Below are 27,820 nucleotides of genomic sequence, written 5' to 3' on the forward strand. Positions count from 1 at the left end.
AAATGTTTATGCAATTAAAGAAAACCTTAGCATGACAAAAGAGTAAAGATATGGCTGTATAACAGAAAAAAATGCAGCCTAATATTCACCCTCTTGCAACAAGAAATTATTGAGTATCTTTTCTGTGTCCTATCAGATACACTTGTATATTCAGAAAATGAAATAGACATATATAAAGATAAATCACAAATTAGAATGATGCTGCAATACTTTGATTTAGGAATGAAGTATTATGAGATGTGAAGGGGTTAATTTAACTATAGAAGCAATTTATGATACAGTAAAATTTCTCTTAACCTATATGTCTTTGGTATGAAAGTATTTTGATAATTTAAAACATTGAAATAGGAATTTTATTTTTTTTTAAATGCAATAACAAATACAACAGGTAAATAAGTTTTGGAAGAAATGATTCCCAGTTTATAAAACTTAGGTGGCAGAAGCTCAAACCATCATATTATCTTGGACATTAGCTTATGTATTTTTTGAGGGAATAAGTATTTTGTTAATCTGGTGAGTCAGTTAAGTGGATAGTTTAAAGACTACTTCTCTTATAATTAGATATTTAAGAAAAGACAACATAAATGTATATGACATCACATATTATATATATATCTAGATGAACACATAGGTGTTTAAAAATGATAAGTAAGGTATCAACTCAGTTATTCAGGTGTTCTCTCTACTATCAGTGTTGGTGATGGGATTCCTTTCAGGAAATTCTGGAAGGACAAAATACCAAAATCTGAAAAACACAAAGGAGGAATATATTGTCTACATCATATTATGAACAACTTATAACATATTCTTTAAAAAATGCCCAAAGCGCATGACTATCTTTCTTAATTTGACAAAATGGAAATACTTACTTTTGCTAGAATCACACTGTAAAAAGTTCTTTAGTATGTGTGTGAGTATGTGTGTGCACATGCATGTACATTTCCATACTGTGACTTCTAATGTGTCATTTACTGGTGTTCCCTTTATTTCACTGAGCTCCATAATGACCTGGACATGTGAGCTGGGAATTAGCATTCAATAACTAAATTACTCTGTTTAATAGAGGTGAAAATAATTTTCAATTCCCTAGGAAATTTCAGACTGGAGGAGAGAGTAATATGCGCATTAGAGATAGAAGAGAAAAAAATTAAAATTGTGTAATGAAGCAGGGAAGGGCTTGGGACAAGAGAATAAAGAATTTTTTTTAGTTGTCCCTAATGAGATTATCAATGTGACCTCTTTGCTTTGTGCCCTATGATATTTTCATTGACGTCTATGTTACCCATAAGTGATTTTGAGAGTGGATCTTTTAGAGTATTTTAAGAAATGTTGAGTTTCGCATTACAATTGGCATTTGGCAAATCCAGGGACCAAATGGCTGGACTCAGTACCAGAGCACATCTGATTCTGTGTCCTGGTTGGGAATTTGTCTTGAACCATCTGAACTAAGGGGGAATACCCATTTATGAGCTGACTTGAGTCCCTATTCCCCAAAATAGAATCAGGGTGTGGATGGTCCTAACCAATCCTGCCACCAGTATTCAAGGAAATAGAGAAGATCCTTCATGAAGCCCATTTGTTTTAGGAATACAACATGAATATTCATGAGAAATTATGCAAACTAATCTGAACTCACCCTTCAAAAAAAACTTTGGATGAATGCCTTGTTTGGAACTGACGGTTGCAAAACAGAGAGTTAGAAATAGACAATGTGATGTGAGATCACTAGCATTTTTAGGTAAGCTCTTCAAAAAGGAAATTAGTCAGAATGTTGAAAATAGTAGTTTCACCCCTCACTGATGGGCACACAGCTACTAAATCAGACCCGTATGGGCGGGGAGGAAAGGGCATTCATGTCAGATGTGCCTTTTGTGTAAAAATCTGTAATCTGCTGTAGGTGCCCCGGAGAGCACAGAACTATAGGGCCTGGATACCAGGAAATTGCTGATACCCTGGGGAAATATGAATGTATGAAAAAGTTACTTGCACTTGTGTACCTGTACCAGCAACACACCTATAGTGATTAACAGTTTGACCTTTGGATGTCAGATAACCTGGATGGTAATGCAACTCAATAATGCATACTCTGTGTAACTCTGGATAAGTTTCTTTCTCTGTACCACAGTCTCCTCATTAGCAAAAGGAGGGAAATAACCTTATCTAACAGAAAGTGTAGTCATACAGATAGAATTAGATACTCCATGGAAAGTACTTTGTATTTTTGACCTAAAAAGCAATACCAAAATTATGACTTCTAATTCATTACTATTATTATAGTAAAAGGAGACTTGAAAAAAATACCCTGAAAGTGATAAAAGTGTATCTTGAATTGTGTGGTTGTTGATTTTAAAAAACAACAACACATTTGTACTTTTGAGGATTTTTTTTCAGGTTTTCTTTAATAAACATGCTATTTTGAATTAAGAGCAAAATTTTCTAATTGACAAATTATTTACAAGTCAGGAATATGTCTGTTGTAGAAGATAACATACAAATAATATTTCTGGTGAAGAAGTTTCCTTTAAAGTTCTTACCAATTAAATGCAAGAATGCAATTCCAGTTATACTCTCTTCAGTGCCATGTTAGTCTCTGTAAAATAACTAATAAAAACGGATATATTTTACTTATATTTTTACCTTAGGGTATAACAGAAAAATATAAGTAAAATATTGGTTGGGGATATATAAAACTGGATTTGATATTTTCTAATGACTTTATTTAGAATCTCTTATATTTAGTAACCAGTAATTTTTAAAAATATGTTTTCATTTATTTTAGAGAGAGGAAGCGAGAGGGAGAAAGAGATAGAAACATCAATAATGAGAGAGAATCATTGATAGCTGCCTCCTGCACTCCCCCTACTAGAGATCGAGCCAGAAACCCAGGCATGTGCCCTGACCTCTTGGTTCATAGGTTGATGTTCAACCACTGAGCCACACTGGCTGGCCTTTAATCCCTTTATTGATGAGGTAAAGAAGTCAGTGTTATGATTCTTATTTTAAAGCCACACCTCACAGTACATAGGCCTTATAAAACTTGGCTAGTGAGTAACCCTTAATAACCAGCTGGAAATCAGCTTAGGTAAGTATTGAGAAGGGGTCACAATCAGGCAACCCCTGGTTTAACTACTGCAGCAGTTATGTGTAATGAAGCTGACACCTGAGATAAGAAGCAGCTTGCCTCTCAGCAGAACCCAAAGAGGAAGGAAATTTTTCCTACACCCAGTGGTGCATACTCCTTTAGTCAAGCCCTGCTTTTCTTCTCCAAACTGAGAATTTGGAACTAAGAAAAACTCTTTTAAATAAAAACTCCTAGTTAGATACAGAGAGTTGCTAGTGAAGTGGAGTGTGGATTACCAGACTAAAAGATGTTGATATCCCCAAGGTCTGAGTAGGTGAGAAATGAGCAGGAAAGCAGGCTGCCTCTTCTCCCCATCTCAGTCATGGACCTTCCTTGTGTCAACATGATGGGCATTTCTAATCAGATAAACACATTAACCTGGGCCCTACAGTTAACTTATCTAAAATCAATAGCCAATTTGCTTTTGTTTATCCAGCTTAGGTCTACTTGGGTAATTTTTTCAATTTATTTTCCATATAAAACTAAAAATTGCTTTTTTTATCCTTTGAAATTTAATGAAACAACTTTTAGATAATTGGGAAGAGGTGTCAAGAAAGATAAAATATAATCAATATTATTTGTGTTAATTATTTAACCAAATTTTGCTTTTATAAATTCTTAAAAGAAAAATGCAACTCTGATTGCAAAATGAGCTGGGTTCGAATCCTGACTTTGCTGAAGCTACTGAGTCTTTTAAACTGAGTTTCCTTTTTTTTTTTTTAAAGTATATTTTATTGATTTTTTACAGAGAGGAAGGGAGAGAGATAGAGAGTTAGAAACATCGATCAGCTGCCTCTTGCACACCCCCTACTGGGGACGTGCCTGCAACCAAGGTACATGCCCTTGACCGGAATCGAACCCGGGACCCTTCAGTCCGCAGGCTGACGCTCTATCCACTGAGCCAAACCGGTTTTGGCCTAAACTGAGTTTCCTAATCTGAAATCTGTGAGTAATATGCAAGATTATTTTGATATTAGAGATGATATGTGTAAAATACATAGCACACACTAGCAAAGTATATGGATCAGATGCTGATTGGCTCTTCACCTGGATTGAAGAGCCAATCAGGCTTCACTAATCACTTGGGTACAGGACTGTGAAAAATCTGGTCCAGTAGGAATGCACTGTTAGTTCATCTGAGCATATGTAGCTCATGCATAATCAATGCCAACATAATACTTATCCATCATCTCTTTAACATACCCTTATTGACCAAAATGAGGCTACAGATTTTTACAGAATATATGGCTGTGAAGCTCAATGATAATCTGGGTCAGAGGAACTTGTTGGGGAGATAACTGTTGGTTTTGCATACTTTAATAGCAAACAAATAACCTTTCACCACTTAAATGTTACTAAAAAGTTCTGTTCTCTTAAAGAATAGTGATAATCTTTGGTTTATTATTTGCAAAATCTTACTTATCAAATGTAAAAACAATCCTTTTCTTCCAGAATGTGGTGGTGCACACTGAAGAGTTAAAGGCAGTTCTGCTAAATCTTCTCAGGGATTTAACATTTTCATTTAGCTGATTAAAATCTGTTGCAGATGATAAGTATACCAGCTTTTTTTTTTTTTAATCGTTCACTCAAAAATGATTTTTAAAATCTTTAAATGGCTTGTACCTGATTTTTATTTCTCAAAGGGTTTCTACTTATGGAAAATTTGCTTAGATTATATCCTTTTGTCAGTCTCAATGAATGTTAAATCAATGCAAAATGAATGGATTTGTATTTCTAAAAATAACTTCTTTCACAGGAAGAAGAGCTAAGGAAGAGTGGGGAAGCCAAATATGCCCACTTGAGTGATGAACTTCATGTGTTAATTGAAGTGTTCGCTCCACCTGGGGAAGCTTATTCACGTATGAGTCATGCATTGGAAGAGATTAAAAAATTCCTGGTTCCTGTAAGTGTTTTTCATTTTTTACAAAGAAGTTTCTCAGCAGTTTCTGTTTTTAAAAATTTGCCTCGAGCTTCACTGACTTTATAGAAGGAAATGCATATTGCAAACTAATTATTCATAGAGTTAATATGAACTATAGAATATCCAAAACACTTGGCATAGGACCTGGCATGTTGCTACCTCATGATGGTTCGACTTCAGTATTTGTCTTCATTACATTACCAGCTATGCATCAGTACATAACCACGAAGAGTTAGACAGTGAATGCATAAACACAAAAACATAATTGAAGTTGTATACTTTTCTTTTGTGTCTTTTAATAAATTGGTAATTGATATGTATTATTGGCAATTTTTAATTATTAAAGCATTTGCATTTGTAGTGGGAACAAAAAGATTATATATACCATACTTGTAACAAGACAATGATGTTATTTGAAATCATCAAATGCATTTTTATGTGATGGTATGCCAAGTGCTGGCTCATTATAAAACGCAATGTAAAATAATCAGTGTTAATAGAAACAGACATTTGTTGACATGAAGCAAAATTTGGAAAAATAAACGCATTGCACTAAGTGAGAGCAGTAGAGAATATTTGGTTAGTACGGCAATAAATTCATGGCTGCATATTGAATAGAATTCTGTATTGATTTTTTTTTTAATTGAGGAAGATTAAATGAATGAAGCTTTTCTAAACGTTGACAATTTAGCATTCTAGGAAGAGGTCATACAAACAGAAATCTTGGCATCAGACTTAGAGCTGGGAATAAGACAAACACAAGAGAATGCTGAGGAAGGTTTTCTGGAGTACCTAGACAGAAGTCTTTGGCAGAGAGAGAGGTGCGGGGGGAGGGAGTCAAAAATTAATCTGTGTAACAAAGAACACAGTAGATTTCTAAACTGATGGATAAACTCAGAGGAAATGATGCATAAGATTCATTGATTGACAGTGAATTTAAGAACGGGAAAAGAAAAAAAAAAGAACCATTTCAGAATGTAAAAGTATCAAAATCTAACAACATAATTAATTAATTGATATGCCCAGTTTAAAAACTTCTCTCAGGACAAGGTTCTGAATAATGCTATACCACTAATGATTATTCCCTAACATTACATGCACACTGAATTTCCACACAAATTAGTATCTGGTGCTCATCTGAACACCTCCCTAAGTAGACCCTATATTTCTTAAGAATGAGGATGCTATGTATGTTCTCTCTTCCCTTTTCCTCTGAACAAAATGCCTAGTAATATTGGGTAAACATTTTTACTATGTTTACCTCAGACCAAACTTCTGGTGATATTGAATGTGTAGAAAAATGCTAGGACTGCCTACATTACTAATTCATTTCATGACTTGGACAAGGCATTTAAATTCCCAGAGCTTCAGCTTATTCATCTTTAAAAAGAAGATAATTATAATTGACTGACCTCTGTCACAGCTATTGTGACTATTACATGGGGTACTGCATATGAAAGACATAGACAATTATGAAGTACTATGTAAATGGATGTTTTTTTAAATCTATTTTACTTTTACAGTAGATAGTCTAGGAATGACTTTTTGGGGTAAAATATATAAGACGAAATACTATTTTATTGCTATACATATCTTGGACCTAGGCAGTCGGCTACATTAACCCTATTTTATTATAAATGTCACTAATGCATTTTCCTTCTTAGACCTCGCGATGCTTGTGATCATTCCATTATATCTTCTCCACTGAAATATATATATTGGCAGGGCTGGCAGTGCCTCTCTTGGATTCCCATCATTTAGCATCACATCTGGCAAATCAGTGTTTGTTTGATAGTCTGACCGAAGCCATGGCTGACGGGGTGCCATGGAGGGAGGAAACAGCTCTCTGGGCCAGGTTTGGGGAATATACCCCACAGTCGAGGTGCTCTCTATAGAGACGGACCCAGATGAAGGCTGAAGATCTAACGCTGGCCAGGTTGACCTGTTCCTGTCTGTCTCTGGGATTCTACCTCTGCCTGTCCAACTGCTCCTTTCCTGGCCTCCAGACTTGCAGCCTTCCTTTCATGCCGTCCTCCAGGCTCCGTCCTCGGTAAGGGCCTGTGAAGATTCTTCGCCAGCGTATTGGCACGGCTATCTCCTTGTCATTCAGGTCTTGGCTCAGCTGTTAGCTCTGCAGGAAATCCTTCCCTGACCACACAATACTATTATGTGTGCACAATTCTATTCTGTTTCACAGTATCACTGCTGTCTCATTTCACATTGCCATTCATTGTCTCATTAGGCCCCAGCCCTCTTCACTATGTATTTCCTCAGAGCTCTTATCACCTTCAGATTATCTATAGTATGTGTATGTGTATATATATTTTAACTCGTTTGTTAATTGTTGGTTTTCTTGCTAAAATATACATGTCATGAGGGCAAAGATTATTGTCTAGTTTCACCACTTTATTCCCCCATTTTGAACCATGCCGGGGACATAAGAAGCACTTAGTAAATATTTTTTATAAGTGAATAAATGATTGAATAAAGAGCATGCTGACATCTCTCCTCGTTATATGAGAAAATTTTACAATCACTGAAGGTCCTCCAACTTCGTGGATTTTCCCCATTTGCCTTGCCTGCCTCAGCACCAAGCCAAGGAGGGCATCTGTCTACTTCATCCATCACAACTGCAAGGGGGAGAGTGAAATGCTGATTCTTTGTTTATTGTATGAAATCACTTGGTGATCCAGGTTTCCTTTGACATTTGATATACAAGTCTACAGAAATGCTTGGACATTAACACAAGCATCAGAGGTGAAGAAGTATAGCCAGGAAGTCATGCTAGACAACATAGAAGGCTAATATAGAAGAGGACCCCAGAGTTCCACTGATATCTAGCTCCTCTACAAAATGGAGTGTCCTGCCATGTTAGAATTTTTACCTCCCCCTCCTTCCTGTATGTTACCAAGTGTGCACACTGTTTGCCTGCTGTCCAGGGGCTATAATCTTCTAAGACTGCTGACTTTAGAACGTACAACTGTCCATGAAATGTCTGAATGCCACAAGATGTTGAAAAACAACGTACTTTCAGTACTTTAAATGAATTGTTAAAGAAAAAAATTATTATTGCCCAGGGAAATTATCTCCTTGCTAAACTCCATTGAGTCACTACTGTTTATCAAAACAAGTAGAGTGGCAGGTCAATAAAACATCAATAAGTTGAACCTCACTAATTATAAATCATGAGTGCTTTGAACAGATGTTATATTAAAGTCTTCCATACATTTGCCAATTTGGCTTACAGATTCCATGCGTTAAATAAATTATTTGACAATGACAAAAGGGAAATAAAACCTTTACTATACGTTTTAGTAATGTTAATACCTTTATCTTCCCTTTGCAAGCTGTTAAGGGGTAAACAAGTTCATTATTTTATTCTGTAGTACTCCTTTTTTTATATACGGGCACTAGGGCTGTGGTTGTGCAGGGGCAACATCTACCTGGTAGTTTGTGAATGGGACCCTTGCTGTCCCTGAATACAACTACCCTTATTCCAACCCTGGTTAGCAGATTAATTTAATATAATGACACTGTATTCCATTTTCCTAAGTTGGCTGACTCTCACCTTCAATTAAATTGAATTAGCAAGTTTTACTAAAGCTTAATAATTAACTCAATAATTCAATAATGATTGAAACATAATACTTGATTGAAGCATTCAGCAAAATCCTGCTCATTGAATATGAGTTTATATATCTTTTCATAAAAATATATTAGGAGGGGTTCCATTTAGCAGGAAATTAGATAATGAATAGATTACTTTGTTACCTCCTGAAGATGTTAGTTATTGACAGAATTGAGAAATCACAACATTCATTTTTACCAAGACCTGTCATGGCCTCAAATCTTTCCAAATGCAGTATGCTAAACAACACTATATCATGAGTTAACAGAACTTGACAAGTATTTGTCATGCCTGGGTTAAGCCTCTAATGATCATCCTTGGAGGTTTGTATCATTTAAATAAAAGGCATATATGTCCAAAGGGACATTCACAACTCCCCATGTTTAGTTTCTTCTAAATGCCAGAAAGGAAACATACTGTATGAGGTATTTTTTGTGCCTTCTATAACAACACCTAGTATGGCATGAATATATAAATACATATGTATATGAATATATTCAAATTTATATATATATATATATATATATATATATATATATATATATATAGTATATCTGTGTGTGTGTGTGTGTGTAAAGTTTATATCTGTGTTTGTGGTATATATGTATCTTTTTGTTAGTCTCATCACTTTCACATATAATAAGACTTTAAGTAAATTCAACAGAAAATAAAAGCATCAGACCTGGTTGTTTATTTCCTTCCTGAATTAGATTGGATGTGTTTCTTGGTGAGAGCCATGATTCCTGAAATGGGGCTATTAGGGTTATTGTATCATTTCAAGTTTGAGATATTGGAAACCTATATAGAAAACCTACCAAGAATGTGACTATGAAGGAAAAGTAAAACCCTTTTCCTCCTTATGGTAAAAGCAAAAAGAGTATATTCTTGCCATCTATTCTTCAAAGACTGTAATCCTAGCTCTGGAATGGGAAAATGACACTTATTGCTAGTAGAAATCACACAAAAATATAAGCAGATATAAGGAAATTAGAAAACAGAAACAGGATATTTTAAGTCTGGGAAGTGGAAGAAAAAACTAGACTCTCATGCACTGAAAAATTTTTTGCAAAGTTTTAGAAGATTACAAATGTAAGAATGTATCTCTGAAATTTATACTATTGACTATTTGGTGAATACATAGGGGAAACAGTTTATTAAATGAAAACCTACCAGCCAGCAAAAGCGACATTGGTAAATGGTAAGACCCACAAGGTGGGGAAGGGCAGATGCATTTTGGCTGGCTGCTGGCAGGAGTTCAGCATGTACAGTAACAACATCCTACAGGTAAAAGAATGATCAGTAACAATAACAAAATAAAGTTCAGTGCAGAGAGGAAAACAGGATCTGTGACCTGCATATTGTTCCTTTATTGTTGTGGCTATTGTAAAACAGTTGTCAAAAATTTTCTCAGATTGTTATTATAAAAACCAATTAATTTCCTTTTCTTTCCCATAATTAACCATATTTTAATAGTGTGGTAGGTAATAGCACTAAGCACAAACCACATATATTTATGTAATTATTGCTTGCTCTGAAAATGTCTACTGTATTTCTACACACTATGATTATTTTCTGATTACATTTGGATAAATGTATAATCATCTAATATTGAGCATTTTTTAAGCCTGATACCTTGTAACCCTATATAATAAAAGGCTAATATGCAAATCGAATGAACAGTGGAACGACTGGTTGTTATGATGTACACTGACCATCAGGGGCGGACGCTCAATGCAGGAGCTGCCCCCTGGTGGTCAGTGTGCTCCTACAGGGGGAGCACCGCTCAGCCAGAAGCCAGGCTCACAGGCAGGTGAGCATAGCGGCGGAGGCGGGAGCCTCTCCTGCCTCCGTGGCAGTGCTATGGATGTCCGACTTCTGGCTCCTGGACTGCGAGAGGGGGCAGGCCAGGCTGAGGGACTCCCCCCGCTCCCCACGAGTTCACGAATTTCATGCACTGAGATTCTAGTAGTAATATAAGCCTCTGAATTAAAAATAAATAAAATTTTGTTAGTTCTTAGAACAGAACTAATAATTATCATATAATTAATTACATGATAATATAATTTATTATTATTATTAAAACCCAAGGCCACATTAGCATTGCTAATTGATTGATATAACCTGGAAGACAGATAAAAGAAGTGTGAATTTTCTACAAACCCTAATACAAGTATCTTCTGACTCCTCACGAGTACAGATAATCAAATATTCTCTTTATGAATCTAGGACCAGGCATTTGCTTTGTATCTTAAAAATAAATACTTACTAATTATCACTGGTCTCATTTGATGCCAATGTTGTAAATTCTCTGAGGCCACTCTTTTCATGAGTTCTTAGTGCATTTTAGATGCCAGCGTTGTTTGCCTATAGGCACTTGGATTTCATCTTGATGAACTACTTCTTCACCATTAATTGACATTATAATAAAAAATACCCTGCTTTTGGGGAGAAACCAAGATGGCAGCATAGGTAAGCACCTAAACTGCTGCCTCGCACAACAATTTCAAAACTACAACTAAAAGACAGAACAGACATCATCCAGAACCAAAGGAAAGCTGGCTGAGTGGAAATTCTACAACTAGAAGGAAAGAGAAAAGCTCATAGAGAATCAGAGGAGCTGCAAAGGGCTGAGGTACGGAGACACGCACGCAGAGAGGAAGGGCAGCTGAGTGCCTGGCTGGCTTTCTCTGGTGGGAAGGGGAAGGGAGCCCCCGACTACACTGAACCCCAGTTCCGACTGCACTGAACCCCAGTTCCGGATGAAACCCCGTGGACCCAGGCTCATACGGGGGGAGTCCAGACTGTCAGGTAGAGAGAAAGGCACTCGGAGCCTCGGGGAAGCCGCGGCTGGCAGGGGTTTGGAGGCGTGCGCACGTGAGTGCGCACAGAGAAGACTGACTGCGGAGGTTGCCGCTAGCTCTCCCTAGCAGAGGGAGTCGGAAGCTCCTGATTGCACTGAACCCCAGTTCCAGGCAAGCCCCTGGGGACCCAAGCTCTTACAGGGGTCATCTGGACTGTCAGGCGGAAACTCAGGGGAGCCGCGGAAGGCAGAGGTCTGGAGGCGCTCACGCAAGGGCAGGGCTGACTGGACGCCAAGACTGTCTGCTCAGCCCTGAGACTCCACCCCATCCAAGCTGAGCACAGAGACTTTTGCAATTTTGCAAGTCTGGTCCTATAAGGCTGTCTCCAGCACAGGTCTTCCGGCGTAGACACAGCTGATACTCACAGCCAATTGGCCTGGAGGTCAATTCCTCCCAGTGATACCAACAACAATCATGACTTAACTACAACAAGGCTGTACACACAGTCCACAAAGGGGAGCACCAAGAGTGTCCACCTCAGGTAACTGGGGAGGCCAAGCCACTGGGCCATATAGGAAACCTAGCACGCAAAGCTACCCTACCAACTCAGGGAAGCAGCGAAAATGAGGAGACAAAGTAACAGATCACAAACGAAAGAAATGAAGGAAAACAAATGACTGGATATAGAATTCAAAACCATGGTTATAAGGTTTTTCAAGAATTTCCTAGAAAAGGCCGATAAATTTAGCGAGACCCTCAAGGATATGAAAAAGGACCAACTAGAAATTAAACATACACTGACTGAAATAAGAAATATTATACAGAGACCCAACAGCAGACTAGAGGAACGCAAGAATCAAGTCAAAGATTTGAAATACAAAGAAGCAAAAAACACTCAACCAGAAAAGCAAAAAGAAAAAAGAATCCAAAAAGTTGAAGATAGTGTAAGAAGCCTCTGGGACAAATTCAAGCGTACCAACATCAGAATTATGGGGGTCCCAGAAGAAGAGAGAGAGCAAGATACTGAAAACCTATTTGAAGGAATAATGACTGAAAACTTCCCTCACCTGGTGAAAGAAATAGACTTACAAGTCCAGGAAGTGCACAGAACCCCAAACAAAAGGAATCCAAAGAGGACCACACCAAGACACATCATAATTAAAATACCAAGAGCAAAAGACAAAGAGAGAATATTAAAAGCAGCAAGAGAAAAACAGTTAATTACCTACAAGGGAGCACCCATATGATTGTCAGCTGATTTCTCAACAGAAACTATGCAGGCCAGAAGGGAGTGGCAAGAAATATTCAAAGTGATGAATAGCAAGAACCTACAACCAAGATTACTCTACCCAGCAAAGCTATCATTCAGAATTGAAGGGCAGATAAAGAGCTTCACAGATAAGAAAAAGCTAAAGGAGTTCATCACCACCAAACCAGTATTATATGAAATGCTGAAAGGTATTCTTGAAGAAGAGGAAGAAGAAAAAAGTAAAGATAAAAATTATGAACAACAAATACATATCTATCAAGCAAGTGAACCTGAAAATCAAGTGAATTAAAAATCTGAGGAACATAATAAACTGGTGAATATAATAGAATCAGGGGCATAGAAAGGGAATGGACTGACAACTCTCAGGGGCAAAGGGGTATGGGGGGTGCAGGAAGAGACTGGACAAAAATCGTAATCCTATGGATGAGGACAGTGGGGGGAGGTAAGGGCAGAGGGTGGGGTGGGAACCGGGTGGAGGGGAGCTATGGTGGGAAAAAGGAGAAACAATTGTAATAATCTGAACAATAAAGATTTATTAAATTAAAAAAAATACCCTGCTTTTGTAATTCCATATGTTGTTAGCATGAAGGCTTAACAGCATTCCTAAAAAGTTATCTGTTGTTAAAGATCTGCACTTCCTAAGAATACAGGTTTAATCTCCAAGGCGAGAATCTCACCTCTTAACTTTATCAGCTTTTAGTGTAAGGAAAATCTTAGAGGATCATATAGAAATTTTATATAATATTCAAACCATTTACTAATTGCTAATCCTGCAGTTTTATATTATAAACATGTAAACACTGGCCTGTTAATATTTGCCTAGACTGAATCAACTAAAAAAGACTCATAGTTATTGAAGAATGTGGTACAAAAAGAAATCAAGACAAAAAAAGTAGCTGAATAATTAGAATTGTTCAATAAAGTAAATAATTTTTAACTGAGTAAATAAAGAAAATAATGCAGTAATTAATGCAAAGTGAAAACTTCATTTACATTCAATTCAACAAATATTTCTAAGCATCAAATTATATGTCAGTCATGGTTCTAGACATTTGTGTTACATCAGCCACTGCCCTTGTAGAATTTAAGAGCCAGACAAATATATGTAGAAACTTTTGAGAGAGAATTGGGTTGGTAGACCAAACTGGATAATATGGGCAATAATGATGACAGACCAAGCAACACTGATCAAACCAAAAATGTTATTTTCTAGTCAGGAAAAATCAATTTTTGACAAAGACCACCACCATCCAGACAAAGGTAAGTAATTCAATGAGACAGAGAGTGATAAAGAAAGAGTTGTGGGGGAAGAGAGTTTTGATTAATTTCTTGGGGGCAGTTGATTCCCACAAAGAGTCTATTTTATATTGAATGTTTTTAATGCAACAGGAAAATCTTAGAATAGCATATTTTAAAACATTATTTTTGCAAAACTAAATATTCCTGAAATGTGTCTTCAACTTCAGTTCTAGCAATTAGTTCTTACTTTTAATCAACTAATTTTGATTGAGATACAGCATAAGCTTATTTTGAATTGCCCTGCCTGATTCACTGATCTCATTTCATGTCTCTGAAGTTTCTTTCACCAAGCTACCATTGACAGTGTATTGATTCTTCCAGACAGTATTCAAACTAGAAGTCTGGGGAACTTGCATATCTCTCTTCCTCCAAGAACTGTATCTTCTTTCTCTCTCTCTCTCTCTCTCTCTCTCTCTGTGTGTGTGTGTGTGTGTGTGTGTGTGTGTGTGTGTGTGTGGTTTGTTTGTTTGTTTGTTTGTTTTGTTTGTCTGTTCCACCCAGCCTCTCTACATAGTATATATAAGAATGCATATACAACACTTCCTTAAAATAGACGTGGAAATGGCTCACTGGATGGTCTGTACTAAATATAGTACACGTAGGAATTAGTTTATATTTTTCTGTAACCACTGTCATTCTTTCATTTTTATTACCAACAGCTTGAGCAAATCACAGAGTTTTCCACTTGTTCTCCTATAAGAAGAGTCTTAATTTATGCAGTTCAAGTTTTAAGCCCACTTAGTTCCAGTTTATGATTTCAATTTCAAATTCCATTCAATTCAAAACTCCACTCTTCCCCAAATTTACAGTGGGGGGAGTGCCAGGAGGGAAGGAGGCATGGACTCCTTGTTTATCTCCTTCCACTCTCTACCCTCGGGCTTCTAATGCTTCCAAAGCTTTGTGAATAGTCTTGGCAGATGGGGTAGGAGGTGATATGGAATTAAAGAAAGGTGGGCTGTAAAACTGGTCATGTAATAATCTGGTTAGTTTGAGTCTTATTTCAAGTATCTTCTTCTGATGAGATATATGGAAGATGGGCCAGCAGAATCATGGCCAATCCTCAAATAACTCGGTTCCTTTCTTTCGGAAAGCTGAGGGAACTTAGGGTTCTCACAATGCAGTCCTTTCTCTCAGTAGTCTCTTGATGCTATTCTACCACCTTCCTGCTCCCAGTGTTACAGGTGAGCTGTGTCCTATCTACCAAACTTGTTCTTCCTCTCTGAGAGCTTGTGAAATTATTTTACCTGTCCTTCAAGTTCAGGAATTTTACCAGGATCTGCTCAGGTGTGCCTCTCTTCTCATCAGCCCAGCCTAAAAATCAGTGAGCTCTTTCAATCGGTGGTGTTAGATCTTTATTTCAAGGAAATTCTCTCCCTATGATTTGTATATTTTCTTTTCTCCATATTTTCCCTTTTTTAAAATTTCTTTTCCTTATAGCAAGTCTCTTAGATCTTTTATCCGGTTGTGTTTTTCTAATATGTTCATCTTCTTATCATTTTGCTTATGTTTTCTAGAGATAGATACCTTCTGCAAGGTCTTCTAAGTCACAACCCCAAATTCAGTATTTAGGGTGATAATGTTCTACTCCATTCCCTTAAATTACTTAGATCAAAATTATGTAGATATTGTGCTTACTTTTTTGTTTGTTTGTTTGTTTCTTCAGAAAGTACTAAAACTGTATCTTAGTTATCGCTTCTGTTTTTGTATCCAGGTTTATTTCTCTCTTCTCCAGCAGTTTTATTTCCTTGGGCAGGTGTTCTTGCTCTCTTTTTTCTTTCTCCACCTTCCCCCCTACACCCCTATTTTGTTTTTATCTCAATTTAGGTGTTTTTAAAAATATTTTTATTGATTTCAGAGAGGAAGGGAGAGGGAGAGATAGATAGAAACATCAATAATGAAAGAGAATAACTGATTGGCTGCCTCCTGCTTGCCCCACACTGAGGATTGAGACCACAACTTGGTCATGTGCCCTGACCAGGAATCGAACCGTGACCTCCTGGTTCATAGGTCGGCACTTGACCACTGAGCCATGCTGGCCAAGGCTAGTTCTGTATTTTTATGTACCTTTAGTGACACCAGTCCTCTAAAGTTAGAAAGTAAAGCAATCTTCCCCACATAGACCAAGAATGTAGAACTAAGCAGACCACCAAAAACTTGGTGAGAACCTGAAAAATGCCTTCCTGTTCTTCAGTCTCCTTTTATCTTTCCAGACTTAAGGGCTTACCCATTCTGGTCCTTAGCCTTTTGCTGGCCCGGGAAAATAGGCATACTCAAATGGGTCTATGGTAACTTTCCACTTGGATGAAGTATAGATCTTTGCAAGTCAAACTCTTTCCCAAATATCCACTCTTCCATTGCCACTCTGGGGTTTTATGATGCTGGTTTTCAGGTACTCACTCAGCCCTTAGGCAATAAAGGCCTATACCAGTCAGTTTTCTTACCTGAATCTCAGTGAACTCAAGGCCTAATGTGCACTTAAGTTTCTGATCATCAAAGCCTTTATTTTGCTTAAAATCTGCTGGTATGTCAGAGTTGATAAACAAGGGAAAGGAACTTAATTTAGCTCACTATCTTCCCATAATTACCGAGGTCGTCTACAGTTAGTGTGATGAGGTCTCTTTATATTTAGAACGCAAAAGAAAGCATCCAAAAAATAGCTTTATAGGCACCAGAGGTTTTAAATTTGAACTCTATATGATGTGAAGCTTCTAAGATTAGTATTTTGTTTTATAATAAATCAAAAATCACATATTAAAAATAATGAAATAGTCCACAAGAGAAAAAGCATAGCATTCCACAAACATCTACCTCTATAAGGATTTGATACACAGTTGTTTCCATGTGTTTTATACAGATGTTGTCAAGTTAATATGCACAAATACTAATGAAAGCCCCTACATAATGGTAGAAATACTATGGTAAACCTATTTGGGGATTCAGACCATTCACATAAGTGATATATATGACAATAGCAATTCCCATTTGCCATTAATAGCCAATTTTGTGGGTAATGTTCATTTATCTATGCTTTTAATAGAAAAATAAAAATGCTAACAGCTTACTTCTACTCTCTTTGTATATCTTTTACCTGTAGATTGTTCTTTAGGGAAAGAACGGTGACATTTGTTTAGAATCTAACACCTGCTAGGTATTCCAGTGGGTGGCTTATAGACATTGCCTTTTGTTATCCTCACAACAAGACTGGGAAGGATGTGTGATGCTTATATACATGAGCAGATTGAGGCTGAGGAAGACTGTGTAGCCACATAAGTAGATAAGTAGCCCGGTATACCAAAGCCTACCTGACTTTAAAGCTCATAGTTGGGTTTGTTGTTGGGTTTTTTTTCTTCACAATAGCATATTGCTTTCCACATCCTATCTAATAATAGACAAATATGCAAATTGACCATACCTCCGACACACCCACAAAGCCAAACCCACAAGCCATGCCCACCATCCAATCAGAGCGAGCATGCAAATTAACCCAAACCAAGATGGCTACAGCCACAGAGAGCAAGGTTTCCTAGGTAACAGAGGAAGCCAAGCTTTCCGCCTGCCCTTGCCAGGCCTAAGCCTCCACTCAAGCTACAAAGTTTCAATTATAGAAGGTAAACAAATTCAAACAAATAGCGGCAGAATGGAGCTTGAGAGAGCAGGCCAGGGTTGCCGCCGGCAACAGGGGAAGCAAAGCTTTCCGCACACCCTGGCCGGGCCCACCCGCTTAAGGCAACAAAGTTTCAATTATAACCCCCCCAACAGAAATGGCTGCCGGCCTCCTCGGAGGGAGCCCCAGGCTTGGCTCTGCTCAAGGCTACAAAGTTTCAATTGTAGAAGGAAAATAAATTCCAGATACCACGGCCTCCGCTTGGGTTACCAGGGAGTGTGGCCAGCCTGCAAACCACCACAGGCCCCTCGCTCAGGCCGCCCCACACCCCAAGGGAACCCCCACTTGATCCGGGACACCCTTCAGGGCAGACCAGCTGGCCCCCACCCCTGTACCAGGCCTCTATCCTATCTAATAAAAGAGTAATCTGCAGATTGATCATCACTGCAACACACAATATCGCTGCCCCAATGTGGTCAAAGATCCTTCCCCCATGTGGACACAAGATGGCCACCACAAGATGGCCATCAGGAGAGGGCAGTTGGGAGGCACCCGGCCTGCAAGGGAGGGCAGTTGAGAGGGACCAAGCCTGCAAGGGAGGGCAGTTGGAGGTGATCAACCCTGCAGGAGAGGGCAGTTAGGGGTGACCAGGCCGGCAGAGGAGGGAAGTTGGGTGCAAACAGGCTGGCAGCAGAGTGGTTAGGGGGTGATCAGGCTGGCAGGCAGAAGCGGTTAGGGGCAATCAGGAAGGCAGGCAGGCAAGCAGTTGGGAGCCAGCAGTCCTGGATTGTGAGAGGGATGTCGACTGCCCGTTTAAGCCCTATCCCACCAGGATCGGTCCTAAACGGGCAGTCGGACATCCCTTGAGGGGTCCTATATTGGCGAGGGTACAGGCTGGGCTGAGGGACAACCCCCCTCTGTGCACAAATTTCGTGCACCGGGCCTCTAGTTAGATAATAAAAGAAGAATTGAATGTCTAAGATTTGATCCAGCTAGACATCTGTATTTAATTACAATGCCATTGAAAAGTGACACAAACTAGACTTGAATAAAACAGAACATACCACCTTTGCATATTTCCATTTGGTATTCCATTTGTGATAGTTGGGTTTCTAATTCTGTTTAGTGATGAAAATGATAAATATTACCAGAGGATAATAATTTTGTTGTAAGAATGCTATTACCACATATTTAAAAAAATTATTTATTTATTGAAAAGAGTTAATTTTATTTATTTATTTTTAACTTTGTTTTCATTGCTGACACTGTTACGGATGTCCCCACCCCCTTTGCCAACCTCTACCCAGCCCCTGCTGCCCCTTTCCTCTGGCCATCACCACATTGCTGTCTTTGTCTATGGGATATTAGCATATATTCTTTGGCTAATCCCTCACTTTCTTTTATCCAGTCTCCTGCCCCCTTCTCCTCTGACAGCGGTCAGTTTGTTCTATGTATCTATGCCTCTGGTTCTATTTTGTTGTTTGTTTATTGTGTTCATTAGATTCCACATATAAGTGAGATCAAATGGTATTTGTCTTTCTTTGACTCGCTTATTTCACTTAGCATAATAATCCCTGGGTCTATCCATACTGTAGCAAAAGGTAAGATTTCCTTCTTTTTTATGGCTGTGTAGTAGTCCATTGTGTAACTGTACCACATCATTTTATACAGTAAACTTCTGATGGGCACTGGGGCTATTGTAAATAATGTAGCTATGAACTCAGTGGTGCATATATTCTTTTGAATTGGTATTTTGGGATTCCCAGAAGTGGTTGCTAGGTCAAAGGGCAGTTCCATTTTTAATTTTTGGAGGGAACTCTATTATTTTTCACTCAGTGGCTGTACCAGTCTTCATTCTCACCAACAGTTCACGAGGGTTTCCTTTTCTCCACATCCTCACCAGCACTTGTTGTTTGTTGATTTATTGATGGTAACCATTCTGGCAAGTGTGAGGTGATATTGCATTGTGCTTTTAATTTGCATATCTCTAATGATTCCTGATTTTGAACATTTTTGCACATATGTATTGGCCATCTGTATATTCTCTTTGTAGAAGTGTCCTTTGCCCATTTTTTAAGTTGGATTATTTAGAGTTCTACAGCTATATACTCATTTGAATCTTTACTGACCAATCAAAATGGCTCTACAATCAGAACATTCAATTCTGATCACTGAGGATAAAGCAATTTGGACCAATCAAATGGTGTGAATCTGAAATCTTCATTTGCATAAAATTAGACCAATCAGAAAGTATAGGAGAGTGGTAGACACTTGTCTCTATATAAGTCATCCTCTTCTTTGTCTCAGTGGAGCACATTGTCAATTTCTATTGAAGATCGGGTTTCCCCAGCTTGAAAACTGTTTCAGTTGAGCTGTTTCACTTAAATATAGGTTTTGCCTTCACAGCACCCCAAATGGTGGACTCCAGTTGGCAAGAGATTGGTGGCAGTGGCCTTTTGCTGACAAGGGGTAGCAAAGTACTTAAATAACAGATTTTTTGGAAACAAGACTATCTTTGCTCATTGAACCTAAGGTTGATATTGTCATTCTTATTGGTCTTCCATATTTTGGTTTATATATCTAAGTTCTAAAGAAAGGGTTACTCTTCTTGTATCAAAAACTTGTGTATTTTCTAATTGTTTATCCTCCATATTTTACATAGTAGGTCTGTTTCACATTTCAATTTAAAGTGTATCTGGGATAAGATGATGTCTTTACTTTGTAAGAGGAGTAATTTTAGCTGAAACCATATTCTAACTGTAGAAGGAGAGTAGTTATCCACCTTCTACCTATATGTTGGGGTTGGGGGGATGAGAAGAGATAAACCAAAGAAGTTATATGCTTATAGCCATAGCCCATGGAAACGGGCAATAGAGTAGTGAAGACCTGGGGATGGAGTGGGTAGGGGCTGGGAGGAGGGGGGTAAAGGAGGATAGCTGTAATAGTATCAACAATAAAAAAATATATTTTAAAAAGTACAGCCCACTTTGTCACAGGAAATGTTTTCTATGTTAAAGCTTTTATTCCCATACCTATATAGATATATTCATATAATTCTAGAGTTTGGAGGGATTTTAGGCTCAGAGCAATTAATAGGTTTCCAAGGCAAATTAAATATTAATGGTTGAAAATAAAATACTTAAAAATACTTTATTTCCCCCCCCCAATTCCCTAAAGAGTTTTCAGAATCATGGGGCTTCCAAGAGGGTAGTTTGAAGACCACTGGTGGAATAGTATCCTCATTTTACCAATGAGGATATTAAGGGCCAGTATGGTTACCTGAACTGCCCAAGGTCAGACAGCAAAAGAGGGATGAGTCAGATGCCTCCTCATCAGGGAAACATTCAAAATATGAAGGCCCAACTGCTATAAGATCTCTCAGATGTTACTGGAGAGGACTAAGCAAGTTGTTTACATGTGGCAATGTTGGTGTAAACTTTATTAAGCTCCTCCATATTTAGAGCATTCTCTATGCCTTTATCTTCTCACGTAGACAACTCTGGACTTATTATCATTCAGTAAGCATTGGCCAATATTATTTTTAGTGATAAAGCAGGTATAGTTTTCCTGCTCATTCTTAGATATTCATTAATTCAGTAAGATCCCCGTGCGTCTGTTCTACCTGGGGACTTCTTCCTTGCTTTCACTTCCTTATTTTCATGGCACAAATGCATTATAACCTTGGTCAAATCACTTTGCAATTGTTTTAAACATAGGTGAGGAATTTGTAATGGAACTTTTATGGTAGGAGTAGAAGCATTAAAATAACATGTGTTGAAATTATGCTTTGCCAGACTCTCTAAGGAATACTCTGTTATCTCTAACAAGCTGATACCTCCTTACATTATAATGTGGTCATTCTCACAGTTAATAGTAGTGGTTAACAATGTAGCACATTAAAATATACTTAGAAAGTGAACTACAGAAGGCAAAAAGGGGACTAACACAATAACGAATACAGTATATCATTGATTATTCTTAGGAATAAAAACCAAGTGCTATTTGAAATCACCATTCTGAACTTCAAGGTCCTCTTACATGGGTAACAAAGTTACAGAATTAACCAATATTCCAAAAACTGTGGACAAGGTTATTCTGTTTTGGTTAGACCCTTTGTGTTATGATGAAAAGGGATTTATTAAGATTAAGTCACAAAAGCATGTGTGGAGAAAAGCGGCATTACATATCTACACTAATAAAAGGGAAATATGCAAATTGACCGTACCTCCACTACACTCATCAGCCATGCCCACCAGCCAATCAGGAGTATGCAAATTAACCCAACTAAGATGGAGGCAGCCATGCAGCTGGAGTGAGCAAGAGGCTTGGGTTGCCCCAGCGATGGAGGAAGCCAAGCTTCCCACCTGCCCTGGCCAGCCCTGGCCTCCACTCAAGGCTACAAAGTTTCAATTATAGAAGATAAATAAATCCCAGATACCTGCTTTCAGCCGGCCCTGGCCTCCACTCTAGGAGGCACTGAAAAAAAAAAAGAAACCTTCCAGGAGACCTTCTGGATGTTCTTCTGGACAAAGCCATGGTTGCGGGGCTGAGGTAGAGGCGGTTAGAGGCCAAGAGGGGAGGGCAGTTGTGGGTGATCAGGCCAGGATGGGACGGCAGTTGTGAGTGATCAGGTTGGTGGGGGGCGAGGCCATAGGGGATAAACAGACCAGCAGGGGGCCACTTGGGGGATAGCAGGCCATAAGTGAGGGTCAGTTGGAGGTGATCAGGATAGCAGGGGGGCAGTTTGGAATGAGCAGGCTAGCAGGTGGGCAGTTGGGGTGAAAAGACCAGTGGGGAGGGCAGGGGAGGGCAAGCAGGCCATCAGGGGGGGCAGTTGGGCGTGAGCAGGCCAGCAGGGGGGGCAGTTGGGGACGAGCACACTGGCACGGGGGGCTGTTGGGGGTGACTAGGCTGGTGGGGAGGGCAGTTGGGGGCAAGCAGGCCAGCAGGCAGAGTGGTTAGGGGCAATCAGGTAGGCAGGCAGATGAGTGGTCAGGAGCCAGCAGTCCTGGATTGTGAGAGGGATGTCTGACTGCCGGTTTATGCCCAATCCCTGTAAACCAGCAGTAGGACATCCTTTGAGGGGTCCCAGATTGGAGGGTGAAGGCCAGGCTGAGGGACACCCACCCCCCGTGCACAAATTTAATTCACCGGGTCACTATTATTTAATAAATTAAGAGAGAGGGGGAAGAGAGGGAGAGAGAGAGACTGAGACTAGAGGCAGATTCCCATGAAAATGTTAAGAGCACGAAAAACAGTAATCTAGGGCCTCATGAAGAACTGCATCCTGGCTGCCTGAGAAGTATCCTTAGCATTAAAATGATGCACCTCTCTCTGTGTGTCTATTTACTTCTCATCTTCTTCCCAGCCACCTTCCTTACTTACCACTCTCTTAGTCTTTCTCTAATCCACAGCTTCTCCTAAATCATGTTTTGTGATTCCTCCAAACTTTGGTTTGCATCGCACCTCTGGCTCCCTCTCCCCAGCCTTTTAAAGCTCTCCTTTCAGCTACACTCCCACTGCTGGCCTTGTTGTCACTCATATGCATGTACAGATAGATATATCTGTGAGGACTGATTCCAGTGTACAGCTTGGAAAACTATTATAAAAATCAAAGCATTTTCAAGTAAATCTTATTATTTTTCTGCCTCAAAGTTCATTGATTTTTTACTGCTATCATAAGTTATTTCTTGGTCTGGCCTGGTAGCTCATTTGGTTAGAGCTTTGTCCCAATATGCCAAGGTTGTGGTTTGATCCCTTTTCAGGCCACGTAAAAGAGAAAACCAATAAAAGCATAAATTGATCTCTCTCTCTCCCTCTCCCTCTCCCTCTAACTCTCTCTCTCTAAAATAAACAAATAAATAAACAAGAAAATAAATAAATACATAAATTATTTTTAAGTAAGTTATTTCTTCACTTTTTTCCCTCTTCCCTTTTAAAATTTGAATGGATTAATTAATTAATTTATTTCATGTAAACTGAAGGTAAAGAAATCTTACTCTAATCTAATAATTCAACCATAACACAATGTTATAATTATAACTTCATGTATGTTGTTATATTTGTATGACTTTGAAAAAGATAATTTTTAAATTTTAAAAGAAAATAACACAAATCCTGTTTTATTTTAAAATGTGTTCCAATTAAAATACATAGTTTTATAGATATTAATTTATAACACTATTCTATAAATTTAATAAATATGTATTAGAAATCATTTGATAAATTACCCAAATATATTCCTAATGTTGCTTAAATCAGGCCCAAAATTACTACTTTTCCTGCTCTTAATGTTGCTTGAATTTTAGAAATTATAAATAAACAAATGAAAAAAAAAACACATCTGATTATGACACTCTTTAGAGAGATGTTTTCTTTAAATACAGGATGGGTTGAGGTAAGAAAAAAATGAAATATCTGATCTAGGAATACTCATTCCAATGGTTCCACAGATTCTTGGATCTTTCAAAATCCACCTTCCAAAAAGATGAATTCAGGGTGAGAATAGCCATAGGGTCCTCATGCAGCTAGGGACAATATTAACAGTTTCAGGGGGGAAAGGTAAATATGTAAGGTGATGGATATGTAAATTAGCTCCATGGTGGGAATCTTTTTACAGTGTATCAAATCATCATGTTGTACACTTTAAATATTCTACAACTTTATCAAATATACCTTAATAAAGCTAATAAAATGCTTTATATTGTTTATAAGACAAAAAAGAATTGGACTGTCATATCCTATCACCTTATAAGGACCTTGGCTTTTTAAGATACCATCATTTTCTACTGCCACATAGATCACTGATCACTTTAGAATCAGATGAAAACTCCAGATAGTCTTCCCACAAAAATGCACAAGGACATTAATATTTTACACAGAAATCCAGGGGATTTGCATTCATGGATCCAAGATTAAGGGCCTTACACTAGAAACATCAAACTCTTTGTATGGGAGCAGGAAATAGAAAAATTCATGTCTAAAATTCATTAAAATGCTAAATTTATTCTATATTAGAAAACTAAATGATCTATATTGAAAAGTACAGGTCATTTTGCCTTAAACTAGCTGAAGATAATTATAATAGAAAAGTAGTTTTTCTTACAGTCCTCTTTTTAAATGAATGAATATTTTACTTACAATGAGGTAATTTTACTACCAACTCTACTTCATTACCTTTCAGCATAATTCTCATTTCCAAACTTTAGTTACAAACGCTATATCAATTGTAGAACATTTAGAATGTATTTCCCTCAGACATTTCCCCCCCAATATCAATCATGAGACTTTGATTGAACAGGAATAAGATTCCATACACGCTGAATAAATGTGAAGCTTTATTGTCTATTGCCAACTGACCCTAAACTTCTTATCAAAGTAATAAAATCAGGAAATGTGGCTCTTTATGAAAAAACTAGAGGCCCAGTGCACGAAATTTGTGCGGGGGGGGGGGGGGTGTCCCTCAGACCAGCCTGAACCGTCTCCAATCTGGGATCCCTCTCACAATCCAGGACTGCTGGCTCCCAACTGCTCGCCTGCCTGCCTTCCTGATTGCCCCTAACTGCTTCTGCCTGCCAGCCTGATCACCCCCTAACCATTCCCCTGACAGCCTGATTTATGCCTAACTGCTCCCCTGCCAGCCTGATTGCCTCCATCTGCCCTCCCCTGCAGGCCTGGTCACCACTAACTGCCCTCCCCTGCAGGCCTGTGTTCCCCCCAACTGCCCTTCCCTGCAGGCCTGGTCGCCCCCAACTCCCCTCCTCTGCCGGTCTGGTCACCCATAACTGCCCTCCCCTGCAGGCTTGATCGCCCCCAACTGCCCTCCCTTGCAGGCCTGTCCCTTGCAGGCCTGGTCCCTCCCAACTGCCCTCCCCTGCACACCATCTTGTGGTGGCCATCTTGTGTCCACATAGGGGCAGCCATCTTTGACCACATGAGGGCAGCCATCTTGTGTGTGGGAGTGACAGTCAATTTTCATATTACTCTTTTATTAGATAGGATAGAGGCCTGGTGCATGGGTGGGGGCCAGCTGGCTTGCCCTGAAAGGTATCCCGGATCAGGGTGGGGGTTCACATGGGGCATGGGGCAACCTGGACGAGGGGCCTGTGGTGGTTTGCAAGCTGGCCACGCCCCCCAGTGACCAAAGCAGAGGCCCTGGTGTCTGGGGTTTATTTATCTTCTACAATTGAAACTTTGTAACCTTGAGCGGAGGTCAGGACAGGTCAGGGCTGTGGGAAGCTTGGCTTCCTCCATTGCTGAGGGCAACTCAAGCCTCCTGTTCTCTCCAGCTCTGTGGCTGCTGCCATTTTTGGTGGGATTTATTTATCTTCTATAATTGAAACTTTGTAGCCTTGAGTGGCGGCCAGGGCCAGCCAGAGTGGGCAAGAAGTTTTGCTTCCTCCATTGCCGGGAAAACTCAAGCCTCCTGTTCTCTCCAGCTCTGTGGCTGCTGCCATTTTTGTTGGGATTTATTTATCTTCTATAATTGAAACTTTGTAGCCTTGAGTGGCAGCCAGGGCCGGCCAGAGCGGGCAGGAAGCTTGGCTTTCTCCTGCTTGCTCTGTGGCCGTAGCCATCTTGTTTGGGTTTATTTGCATACTCACTCCTGATTGGCTGGTGGGCGTGGATTGCAGGCATAGATGAGGTATGGTCAATTTGCATTTTTCTCTTTTATTAGTGTAGATTCACAAGGGTGAAAAAACCTGACTATGGGTTGTTTATTACATTTTAGATTAATTCATTGCAGTCACTCAAACTTCCACTTCTAATTGAAGTAATTCTCTAAACATTATCCATCACAATATCAGCAGTTCCATTGTTCTCTACTCTCCCCTGCAGTAAAATGCCTGAACATCCTCTGAAATAGGAAATCATTGCCATAGTCCAGAATATCCATATGCAAAAATTATACCTATTATTTATTTCTGATTCTTTGGGATTACAAATAATTGTATATTATAGTGAAAGAAATGCTTCCATATATTGGTGACCAGAGTGACTGTTTTTAGGATGTCAGATTTTTTACTGCCCCATATCCAACCAATCTGGACAATACCTCTTCTCCTTTGCTTTGTGGTTTCCATTTACATGCACTGAACATGGGTTACAAGGGAAAAAAGCAATTGTGGGAAAGAATGTTGACCTGAGCACTAAACATCTCTCCAAATCCAATTGGACTTTTATTATCTGAGTGAAAATACTCAGAGGTAAGGAAGAAACAGGAAACCTAATGTCTGTCCTCCTCCCAGGCCTGGTTCTGGGCCATGCCTGCAGCAGTCTGGAATCTGGGCCTTCTTGCCTCTTTTCAAAGCCTTCAAGCTTCCACACCTGTAAAGGTTTTGATTCATTGGGTGGGGGTGGGGGGGCAGATGTTTAAAATATCCTGAAACTGGCCCCGGGTACTTGGCAAACCCTAAGTCCTTGCAGATGGTAATGTGCAAACCCTCTGAACTCCTGTCACTTTAATTTCAGCATTTTCCTTTTATTGTTTCCATCTCAACTCTAGGAAACTAACATAAAGCTCCCCCTTTCAAAACAGCCACAACCCTTAGCTTCCTCTCCTCATCCAAGTGCTTGGATTAACAAATTCTCCATAATATACAATGATATTCATGAGTTACATGTATAATGCAATATAAAGTAAAACATTAAACTTTCTAAATATTTCTAGGGATCCAGGTGTTTACCCATATGTAGAAAAACAACAATACATATTTGACTAAAGATTTTTTTTATCCTATTGACAGATTCTATTTTTGCCTAAACACCTGTGTGGAAATCTGCTTAAGTGGTTTTCTTTTGAAGCACATTTCTGCCATGCTGTTTGGCTCGTTCATCTGTAATTTTGTTACGGTTCAAATGTCAGAATCACTGGAAAGCTAGATCAAGACAACGCTTGCTTAATTTATTTTAAAAAATAATTCAATGTCTGTAAATCACATCAGCTCATTAAATACCTCAGATGTTGCTTTTTAAAAAATTGAAAATTCCAATCAACACATGTAATAACAAGCTGTTAATTGCAAGGAGGAAACTGCAGTTTATCTTTCAGAAATAGTCAATCTACTTTCAGGATTTAAAATGTGATTGATCGATGTGAGGGCAGATCCAATGTGCTGCAGAGTAGTATGAACTGACAGTGGATTGCTATCTGCACATGTATCTACCCTGTGTTTC

The 27,820-nt window shown here is 38.9% G+C and overlaps 1 protein-coding gene across 1 annotated transcript in view; it reads left to right on the forward strand.

The window, feature by feature from the left end:
- KHDRBS2 (KH RNA binding domain containing, signal transduction associated 2) overlaps window positions 1-27,820 on the forward strand; it is a 520,521-nt gene that overhangs the window by 236,514 nt on the left and 256,187 nt on the right. Inside the window, exon 4 of the mRNA XM_079781604.1 lies at window positions 4,878-5,024. Coding sequence (XP_079637730.1) covers window positions 4,878-5,024 — 147 coding nt within the window. The remainder of the gene's footprint in view (window positions 1-4,877; window positions 5,025-27,820) is intronic.

This window comes from Cnephaeus nilssonii (assembly GCF_951640355.1).
Source record: "Cnephaeus nilssonii genome assembly, chromosome: 9".
NCBI classification, from domain to species: Eukaryota; Metazoa; Chordata; class Mammalia; order Chiroptera; family Vespertilionidae; genus Cnephaeus; species Cnephaeus nilssonii.